This window comes from Cryptomeria japonica, chromosome 7 (genome assembly GCF_030272615.1).
Source record: "Cryptomeria japonica chromosome 7, Sugi_1.0, whole genome shotgun sequence".
Lineage (NCBI taxonomy): Eukaryota > Viridiplantae > Streptophyta > Pinopsida > Cupressales > Cupressaceae > Cryptomeria > Cryptomeria japonica.
The window spans coordinates 47999939-48010270 of NC_081411.1; the positions used below are offsets into that span (position 1 = coordinate 47999939).

The following is a 10332-nucleotide window of genomic DNA, read 5'->3' on the forward strand; positions in this document are numbered from 1 at the left end:
TAAGTCAATGCATATATATATATATATATATATATATATATATATATATATATATTAAAAAGGTGGTAGTGCCACTTAATATATTTTATTTATATATTTCTTTAAAAAAATTGATTCAAAGAGTTCCTGGAGAAAAGAACTAGAAAAGTAAAACTCTAATCCTTTCTTGATAATACATAGAAAGGTTGTGAAGCTTATATCACTGATATGTCAAAATGATACAATATATCTCATAATGTCCAGAATACCAAATGCCACAAATCATCCCTGAGTATTGAATGTTTCTTGGAGTATCTTCAGCAAGATGAAGTCCAAACCAAAACATCACAAAAGTTGTACACATTTACATAACAACCCACAAACTACCTAACTTAAGCATTTATGCTACTTGAAGTCCACACGTTTCATAGATGCCCAAATCGACATCCATTCACATCATTCAGATACATCAAATCCTCGAAACCCTACAATTATAATTCCTCCCATACAAACTTTCTATCATTATGAAAAGAACAACTGCACAACCATGTGGAATATTATCCTATACAAATGTCCTCCAAAATTAGTTTTCTAAGAGTTGGAAAAAAATCGAGATTGCAATTCGGACCTGTCATATTTAGGCTCCACCTTGGAACTTCCCATATTTACCAAATGATCTGCAACTCGGTTCCCTTCTCTATACACATTTGAAATGGTAAAGTTTACAAATGTATAAATGAGAACCCATGCTTGTTCAAGCAAATATCTTGTCTGTCAATTGTCAATATTCAATTTCATTCTATAAAGGTGAATAAATAATCAATTTTATTCATTGTTGAAGATAAATTTAATTAACTAGCGATTCAACTTTAGATTTAAGGAGATAAAAAGAACTTGTAATAGGAAGGTTCTAAGATTTGATGTTAGTTTATCCATTATTATCATTAATTAATTTACAATTCCTTGAAAAGACAAATACAATTTTTATTGTATAAATATTAAATAAAATTGAAATCAATGTAAACTACTTAAAATGACTTTAAAAAATTATATTTAATAGTATGCAATTTTTATTGTCAAATTTTAGAAACTTGTTAATATTTTAAATTATTTGCTAATCAATATTTTACAATTGTTTTTCCTAAAAAATAACTCAATATCTATTATAATAGTCATAAAGTCTACTAACTTATTGGTATTTTAAATTATCTCTAATCAATATTAAATAATTAGTTATCTTAAGAAACCAACTCAACATCAAGTGCAATTATCATAATTTTAGATACAATATTATCTTTAATAACTATGATCTTTCTCACCCAATAAAATTATAATATATTTGGAATACAAAATATGTTGATTTCCAACTATCTTCAACCTACACCTGAATTAATATTACACCTATATGGAAAACCTATTAAATTGAAGACTAGAATGCATATTTTTTTTTATGTTTTTCACCTATTAATTACTCAAATAACTTTTCATTGTATTAATAGTATTGAATATTTTTTATTTATTTTGAATTAAATGTATAATAATATTTGTAATTCAAATCCACACTACTAGTCATTCAATGGCCTTTGTTAGTACTTTCTTTTAGACAAACACTATTGTAATTAGAATCATCTAACTAGTTATTTTTAATTGTAGCTACCAACAAATGAAATGTTTTTGGTTTTTTTACAAAATAAAACCATTTTCTAAAATTAATTCAAAAACAAAAACAATTCAAATACTCTATTTTATATACATAACTACAAATAAAATATTTATTAACAAAATAAAAATGTATTTAAATAAACTTACTTTTATATAATATGTTTCTCAATTATTTTTAAATACACATAATTAAAATATATATATTATTTTAATTTATGTATTACATAATTATAACAATAAAAAAATAAATTTAATAAAAAATTACAAAATAGAATAAATACTATTACAAAATATATAATTTTATAATATTTCAAAACTAAGTAGATTTCCATTACATATTCCACTTGTAACATGTTAGTGTCTAATTGAGTATATCATGCACTCAAAAATATATTTATATAAATTGAAAACAAAAATATATTTGTACAATTGGCCTCTACAATGAGAAGTTAAAAGTTTTAAATAAATAAATATATCAAAAATTTATTTTTGTATGGATCAATAAGAATAAAGGAAAATTGATGTTTATAGAAAGTTGTATTTATATGATATTAAATGATGTATTTGTATTTATAAAAATTGGTATTTTTTCTGTAGATATATTGAATTATAAATCTACATAAACCAATGAAAATAGAGAAAAATAATATTTTATAATTACTAAAAATAAAAATTAAATTTCAATTTTAAAATTTTTGTTCAAATTTTTTAATTCTATGAATTCATTGACTAAACTAACTATTCTAAATTTTTTAATTCTATGAATTCATTAACTAACTAATACGAAGAATTCAATAAATGCAATAGTTTCTTTCTTTGACAGGAACTAATACATTACTCTTATACATCAGTGCATTACTCTTATACATCTAATATAAATGTTTCTTTTAATTAAATCCATCTCAGGCCCTCCTGTATTCATCATCTACCCGATTTTGTAAGACCCGCATAAACCTCGGAATTTGTGTCACATAAGCCTCCATCGTTCTTTTCAATATATTCCCTACTTTCCCCATGCCGAGGCCTCGTATTTTCATCGTCTTGAACGCACAACATCCCTAACATAGCGGCTCTTCTTACCTCCTCAATATCCGCCATATTCGCTATCCTTGCATCCACAATGCCAATTATGTTTCCTCTCTGAATTTTAGACGCTCTTCAAGTAGGAAAGTAGATCACGCTCTCCTCCACATTAGATTCGGCCGGATATAAGTTCAAGCAATGTCATGACAAAACTGGATACATCTTCTTTTGGAGTGATAAGAACGTCGGATACCCACTCTGGAGCTAGATAACCTTGAGTTCCTCTTGCATGCGGTTGTAATCTCTGCCTACCAGTTTCTGTAGGCCAAAATCGGCCACCTTTAGGCTGAAGTCACCATCCAACAGAATGTTTTCAGGCTTAGTATAGCAGTGGATGATGCGATCCATGCATTCCTCATGGAGATAAAGTAATCCTCGAGCAATGCCCAGTGCGATCTCAAACCGAGTCTTCCAATCCAACACCTTCTCTACTTCTTCATCTTTACAGAAGAGGCAACAGTTTAGAGAGCCATTAGGCATGAAGGTATACACGAGAAGCCTTCGAGAGCCTTGTACACTGATTCCCAAGAGCCTCACCAAATTGACATGCTTATTTCCGCATGGAATTGCTTTTCTGCTTGTGTAGAACCCTCTAACCTCTTTACTGCCACAAGCGTGTTGTCTGGCAGAGTTCCTTTGAACACAGAGCCGAATGCTCTGCTCCCGAGCTTGTGCTTGAAATTCTGGGTTGCTGTTCGCAACTATTTGTAAGTAAATGTTTAGAGTGAAGTTGGCACATCCTCTGTAAGTTTTAGATGCAAATTGAAGTGTAGAAAATAATCAGAGAATTCAAAGACGAAGATAAAAAGAAACAAACAATTTCTTGTGGTTGGGCAATTTGTCTACATTCACACTCAAAGTAGGGGAATCGATTTTATTGTAATCACAATTTTGGCTATACATATACACAGCAGCCTGTAGCTTGACAAAAAAACCATCATGTAAATGATATCCAATCAGCTCTTTTAAAGAGCTTCGAGAGGGAAGTTGAAAGGCCAAGTATTTGGGGGCAAGATGAGAAGAAGTCCGTTGGACTTCACTCCTAACAACCTCCCATGTGAAGGCCAACAAACTGCTGCAACAAAGAGATTCCCCCACTCAGTTCTGCTACCATATGTTGGAAAGGCCGAGAGAAGCTCGGCAAAACTCAAACTTCTCCCGCGTAACAAATTTGGTGAGCACATCAGCTGGGTACTCCTCGGTGTCAATTTTGTCTACATAAAACTTGTCATCTTCAACCATGTGTCTAACATAATGATGGCATATGTCAATGTGTTTAGACTGGGGCTGAGATTTATGATGCTTAGTCATAAAGATGGCACCACGGTTATCACAAAACAAAGCAAAATCTGATTGCTTCAAACCCAATTCGCTAAACAAGAGTTGCAACCATACCACCTACTTGGCTCCCTTAGAGAGAGCTATGTACCGAGCCTCTGTAGATGATTGAGCAACTGTATGTTGCAATTTAGAACTCCAACTGATCGCTGCCCCTGCAAATGTAAAGGCATAACCTGAAGTAGACTTTAGTTTGTCTAAATCCGCACCAAAATCAGAGTAAAATCCTTGCAAGTATGCCTCTCCCTTTCAAAAACATAAACAGAAATCCGAAGTACCTTTAAGATATAAAATAATGTACTTGACTCCCTCCCAATGTGGTTTACCTAGATTAGCCATAGATCTACTCACTACTCCCACTGCATGAGGAATATCTGGATGAGTGGATACCATATCATACATAAGACTCCGAATAGTAGATTTATAAGCGATATGGTTAAACTCCTTAACTTCTTGTATTTGTGGACATAGTTGAGAAGACAACTGAAAATAAGAGGCTAAGGGGATGCATACACACTTAGCATCCACCATACCAAATCTATCCACTACCTTTTTAATGTAGTCTTGTTGAGATAGCTTGAGTTACCTCTTTTTCCTATCTCGAAGAATGGTCACCCCAAGGATTTTCTTCGTTGACCCTAAATCTTTCATGGCAAACTTGTTAGCTAAGTGAGTCTTAAGCTCACAACCAATCTTCATTCTTCTGTCGACCAATAGCATATCATCCACATAAAGGAGAAGTATAACAAATTTGCCTTTGGGAATATTTTTGAAGTATACACATGGATCAGATTCACAATGTGTGAACTTGTGATCAGTCATAAATTTGTCAAACTTGAGATACCATTGTCATGGGGCTTGCTTAAGCATGTACAAGCTCCGCTTTGATCTACAATAAAGATGCTCCTAACCTTTTTTGATTAATCCTTTAGGCTAGTGCATAAATAATTCCTCATTAATGTCATCATGTAGAAATGTCATCTTCATATCCAATTGTTCAAGTTTGATGCCACAACCAATCCCAAAACAACTTAGATGGTAGTCATTTTTACTACTAGCAAAAATATTTCTTTAAAATCAATACCTTGCTGCTGAGTGTACCCCTTGATAACTGATCTAGCACGAAATCATTTCTAGCCACCATCTTCATCCTTCAATTTATAGACCCACTTATTCCGTAATGCCTTTCTATTAGGTGGAAGAGACACCAAATCCCATATCTATTTTCTTAGGAAAGCATCTATTTCTTCACGCATTGCACCTTTCCATTTGTCACAATTGCATCCTTCATGTCAGCTTGAAAATTCACGGGCTCTGTATGTTCAAATGACAATAAGGAGGGCTCTTCTCCTTCAACAAACAATAGCTCATAGTCTGAAAATTTGGATGGAAGTCTTCTCTGTCTTGTAGACTTTCTTAATTCGGTAACAAAACTTGATTTATTCGGGGCCCCAATAGTGCCCAAATTTTCAAGATTTTCTTTGCTCTGCCCTACGAATTATTAATGCTTTCCTTTGTATGTGAAGTATCCATTTCTACAAATGTAGGATCCCCTGAAGTCGACGTGGCAAAACACTTCATTGGGCGTTGAAAACACACCTTCGTATTTATCTTGTTGAAAGTGTTGTGTATGCTCTTGTGCATCGACATGTATGGCTAATGGTGGAAATTTTTGTCCACGTTGAACTTGTGGACCCAGTAGCAGCTCCTCAACCATGACCTACGTGCTGGTTTGAAGCCCGATATTGTTTGGGTTGGGAAAAGAGACATCGGGTAAGGCCTTGGATACATCCAAGTCAGCTCCACGCCTCCCATCGTGTTGGACACTACCACAAGCAGTAGGGGAGATATCAATTTGCTGATCAGTGCGATGGGAATTATCTATTGCGAAGCCATATTGACTACTATGAGTCTGCGAACAGAAGACTGTGTCACAACCGCTGCCTGGCATGCCAACGTTATAATTTGCAACCTGGGAGCAAGAAGAATCGAGGGAAAGAGGGAAGTGCATGGAAGTTACTTCCCTTCCTTCGCCATAGTTAGTAGAATCTGGAAACAATGACTGTGAGGTGTATTGGGATGAAGAGTCAAGGGCAGGAGATAAAATATAGGTAGGAGAAACAGGGGGTACTGGATGTCTACCAGAAAATTTTTTGTTCAACCTTCCCATTATTACATATACCTGCTAGTGGTATATATTGAGTGGTGGCACTTTCTTGTTCCTTCAAACTTGGGAACACTATCTCATTAAAAACATCTCTACTATAGACTATTTTCTTGTGAACTAGATCCCATAATCTAAACCCATAGTGATTTTCACCATATCCGACAAAAACATGGCGCTTAGATTTGGGGTCCAATTTGGTTTCCTTCTCTTTAGGGATAAGCGTGAATGCTTCACAGCCAAACACACAGAGATGACTATAGGAAATCCATATGCCCAACCATTCCTCCTTCGGAATGCCAAAATCCAATCGAGAAGAGGGACTTTGATTAATTAAACAAATCGTTGTTTTACAAGCTTCTACCCAAAACTCTTTCCCCATTGGCAAGCATGCACCATGCTTTCTCCAAAATTGTTCTATTTAACCTTTCTACTGCTCCATTCTTTTGAGGTGTAAACAAAACAATTTTAATTCACTGAATACCATTATCAGTACAAAAAGAATCGAAATTCTAAGGAACAAAATTCTCCTCCATTATTAGTTTTCAAACACTTAATGTTATGTCCACTCTGATTTTCAACTAGTGCTTTGAAAATTTTGAATTTACTAAACACTTCAGATTTTCTATGAATCATGGAAAACCAAACCTTCCTAGTGCGATCATAACAAGAGGTTACAAAATAATTTGAACCTCCAAGAGAGGTTACCTCCGTTGGTCCAAAGAAATCCGAGTAGACAAGCTCCAAGGGTGAGGTGTTCTTCTTGCGACCCATCTTTAAGAAGTTGACCCACTTCTTCTTGCCATAAAGGCAATGTTCACAAAATCCTAAATCCGTGGCTTTGAGAGCTGGGAGTTGATTGCATGTGAGCATTACATTAACTCCTTCCTTTCTCATGTGTCCAAGTCTTTGATGCCAAAGACTTGCTTCGCTATCCTCAACTATCATCGCAGCTCCCACTTCACTGCGACCCTCAAATATATAGAGGCTATCAACTTTTATCACCCTTGGCAATCAACATGGTGCCTTGGGTTACCTTCCAAGTATCTGGAAGAAAATGGACATAAAGTCCTTATGCAAAGAGTTGACCAAGAGAAATTAAGAGAAATTAAGTTTCTCTTCAATTTTGGAACATGCCTTACGTCTGTAAGAAACCATTGTTTTCCTCCTTCTAGTGGTAACATAATGTCACCCTTGCCAATAATTTTGGAGGCTTTATTGTCGCCAAGGAAAACATTTCCAAATTGACCTTCTTGGTAATTCATGAATGACTTCGTGCATAAAGTGGCATGATCGGATGCACCAGAATCAAGCACCCATGAATGTGAGGTAGCATCGATGATTGAAAGGATGAGAATGCTATCATCTTTTTCATAGGTGGTATTAGCTTCGCTATCCCACACCTTCTCTTGCGCCTTTTTGTAATTTCTACAATCCTTTTTCACATGTCTCGATTTACCACAAAACCAATAGTCGCTAGTTCTACCTCTTGACTTCGATCTCCTCACAAATTTTGATCTTTTATGGTAATTATTTCTGCCTCTATTATGGCTCCTTCCTTGATGGTTGGTACTCATAACTATTGAAGCTTCACCGGTAGAGGAATCTTGATTCTTTCTTCTCATATCTTCAGTGAGAAGAGTAGATGTTACTTCATCAAAAACCAACTTGTTTTTGCATGATATTGAAGTACTAACTGATGTTCCAACACCATCCCAATTGCTTGGTAAAGAGCATAACAAAAGAACAACCTTGCTCTCATCATCTTGTGTCATTACCACCCAAGTTGCTTGGTTGATCAATCTATTAAATTCATTGATTTGTTTCGCCATTGCATAGCCTTCCATCATCTTAAGCTTATACAACTTCTTCATGATAAACACTTTATTTGCAATCGATGCCATTGCATACATGGCTATTAATTTATCCCATACTTCTTTTCTTGTCACTTCATCTATGACATTGAAGAGGACATTGTTGGATAATGAGAGAAAAATTGTTGCTCTAGCTTTCATGTCTAATTTTTCCCACTCTTCATCAACCATCATAAATGGTTTCTTCGCTTTCGCTCCAAGCACAAGTGAAAGGTCTTGTTTTATCAGAAAGGAATCCATCTGCACCTTCCATAATCTAAAGTTCTAACCAGAGAACTTCTCTGTCTCTGCTTCTTCCATGATTCTAAAATTTCAACCACTGAAATTTCAACAACGATCTAACTTCGCTCTAATACCAATTCTAAGTTTTAGATGTGAAATAAAGTGCAGAAAATAATCAAAGAATTCAAAGACAAACAAAAAGAAACACACAATTTATCGATGTTCAGCAATTTGCCTACATGCACACTCAAAGCAAGGGAATCAATTTTATTATAATCACAATTCTAGTTAGCTTGCACCTTCACCAAAAAAAGCATCATGTTAATGATATTCAATCAGCTAATTTTCGAGAGAGAAGTTGAAAGGCCAAGTATTTGGTGGCAAGGTGAGAAGAAGTCCACTTCACTTCCAACATCCTCTTCCATGCTTTTCTTGGACTACCTTTGACATTTACATAGAAGAAATCCAACCAACAGCAAAGCAAAAAAAAAAAGCTATATCAGCACCTGCCGCAGCAAGTAAAATGCCAAGATGAGGGTGTTTGCAGCGTCCCTCTGATGTCGAGTGCCCTAACCCAGAATCAGCTAGCCTAATGAAGACGGTTTGGTTCTTAGATGAAACTCGCATTTTGAATAAATCTATAGACTGATGGATCAGAAATAACATATGCAAAGGCTGTGCAGGATCAATTATTGAGACAAGCAATCCTGCAGCCTTACTATGTTGCCTCATTTTTGTCTATGACAGCTTCTTTTTCAGACAAGTATTGGTTCTTGACTTCCATGAAACTGTCGGTTGTGGCCTATGTGACACAGCATTGCAGGGGTCTTTCCAGACAGTTGACCACCAACCTTGATTGTTTTGCTTATTCGGTGTGAAACTCTCAACACAAGTACACTCACCATCAGCTTTGCAGAGTCCATAGGCCCTGCAGATATCATAGTCATTGCATTGATCTTGGATTGTCATCCATCCTTGACTCCAATTGCCATCATCCATCAAGTAGTAAACTTTTATTCACCCTTATTGTTTAGCTGGATCCGCCCTGTGAGGGCATGATGTGTCTGCATTACTTTAAATATGTATTATATTCTTGAAGGAGAAACAATAACATAGGACATTTGAAATCTCCTAGGAGCATACAAGTCCAGAACTTTGGCATAATAATTCCCCATCCACTCTCCAGTGGACCAATATGAAATGCTATTGTTATAGATCATCACCAACTTGTTAGAATAATGTTTACTACAGTGCTGGTAGGTAAATATTAATTACAACTTTTCCAGAATTCTCCAGCCAACGCATGTTTCCTCTTCTATATTTCTTATCTTCTAGAACTCTTTTGCTCTTCATGGAAGACTCTGCAGATAAGATCAGAATGTTCTACAGGATTGCATACAGACTTTAAATACTGCAGCCTCCCTTAACATTTGTAATGCAATGTATATGAATATAACAACATATTGCTATGAAATATATGAAGTTATTTTTAGTGTTGTGATGCCCTGTTTTTCCTGTGCAAGTGTATTTTGTGTTCTGTTTTCTTCACTGCAAACTTTTGTCTGTCAATATGGTATCAGAGCAGATCTAAATCTTGGGCTGTGATAATGGAGTTTTATAGTATGAAATTTTTATTGTGCAGGTTCTGATTTGGCTATGAGCAACATTAGCAATTCCTGGAAGCAAGTGAATGATACTTCATCAAAAAGGGAAGAATACAAACACAAGAAATTGGTGAGAAATTTTCAGTTTTTTTTTAATCTGGGTATTAAAGATTTTTGAAGTGGGTTGCATTCTCATCCAAAAAGGAAGGAATTTAACAATGGATTCTCTTGGTATCTTTGTTCCTACAATTAAATTGAATGGAAAAAATTATTATGATTGGGTATCTCATATTGAAATTACTCTAACCCTTCAAAATTGTTATGAGATTGTTACTGGTAGTGAACAAAGACCATCAAATCCTGGAAAAGATCAAGAAAATTGGGATAAAAGGGATAAAAAGGCAGC

General features: G+C 34.9%; 1 protein-coding gene across 1 annotated transcript; it reads right to left on the bottom strand.

Moving 5' to 3' along the window:
• Positions 1–2562: 2562 nt before the first annotated feature.
• On the bottom strand, positions 2563–6232 carry LOC131856390 (uncharacterized). Its single transcript, XM_059208164.1, has 5 exons — positions 5852–6232; positions 4127–4308; positions 3632–3799; positions 2938–3466; positions 2563–2781 (listed from the first exon to the last, which is right to left on the bottom strand). The coding sequence occupies exons 1-5, from the start codon at positions 6230–6232 to the stop codon at positions 2563–2565; spliced, it is 1479 nt and encodes a 492-aa protein (XP_059064147.1).
• Positions 6233–10332: the final 4100 nt, after the last annotated feature.

Excerpts from the sequence above, each read along its gene's own strand:
- LOC131856390 (XM_059208164.1), bottom strand. The coding sequence starts at position 6,232 with ATGGGAAGGTTGAACAAAAAATTTTCTGGTAGACATCCAGTACCCCCT. Across the intron at positions 4,309-5,851 it reads GGCGTGGAGCTGACTTGGAT|GGAGAGGCATACTTGCAAGG; the intron begins GTATCCAAGGCC and ends TGTTTTTGAAAG. Across the intron at positions 3,800-4,126 it reads GCTCTCTCTAAGGGAGCCAA|CAGTTTGTTGGCCTTCACAT; the intron begins GTAGGTGGTATG and ends TCTTTGTTGCAG.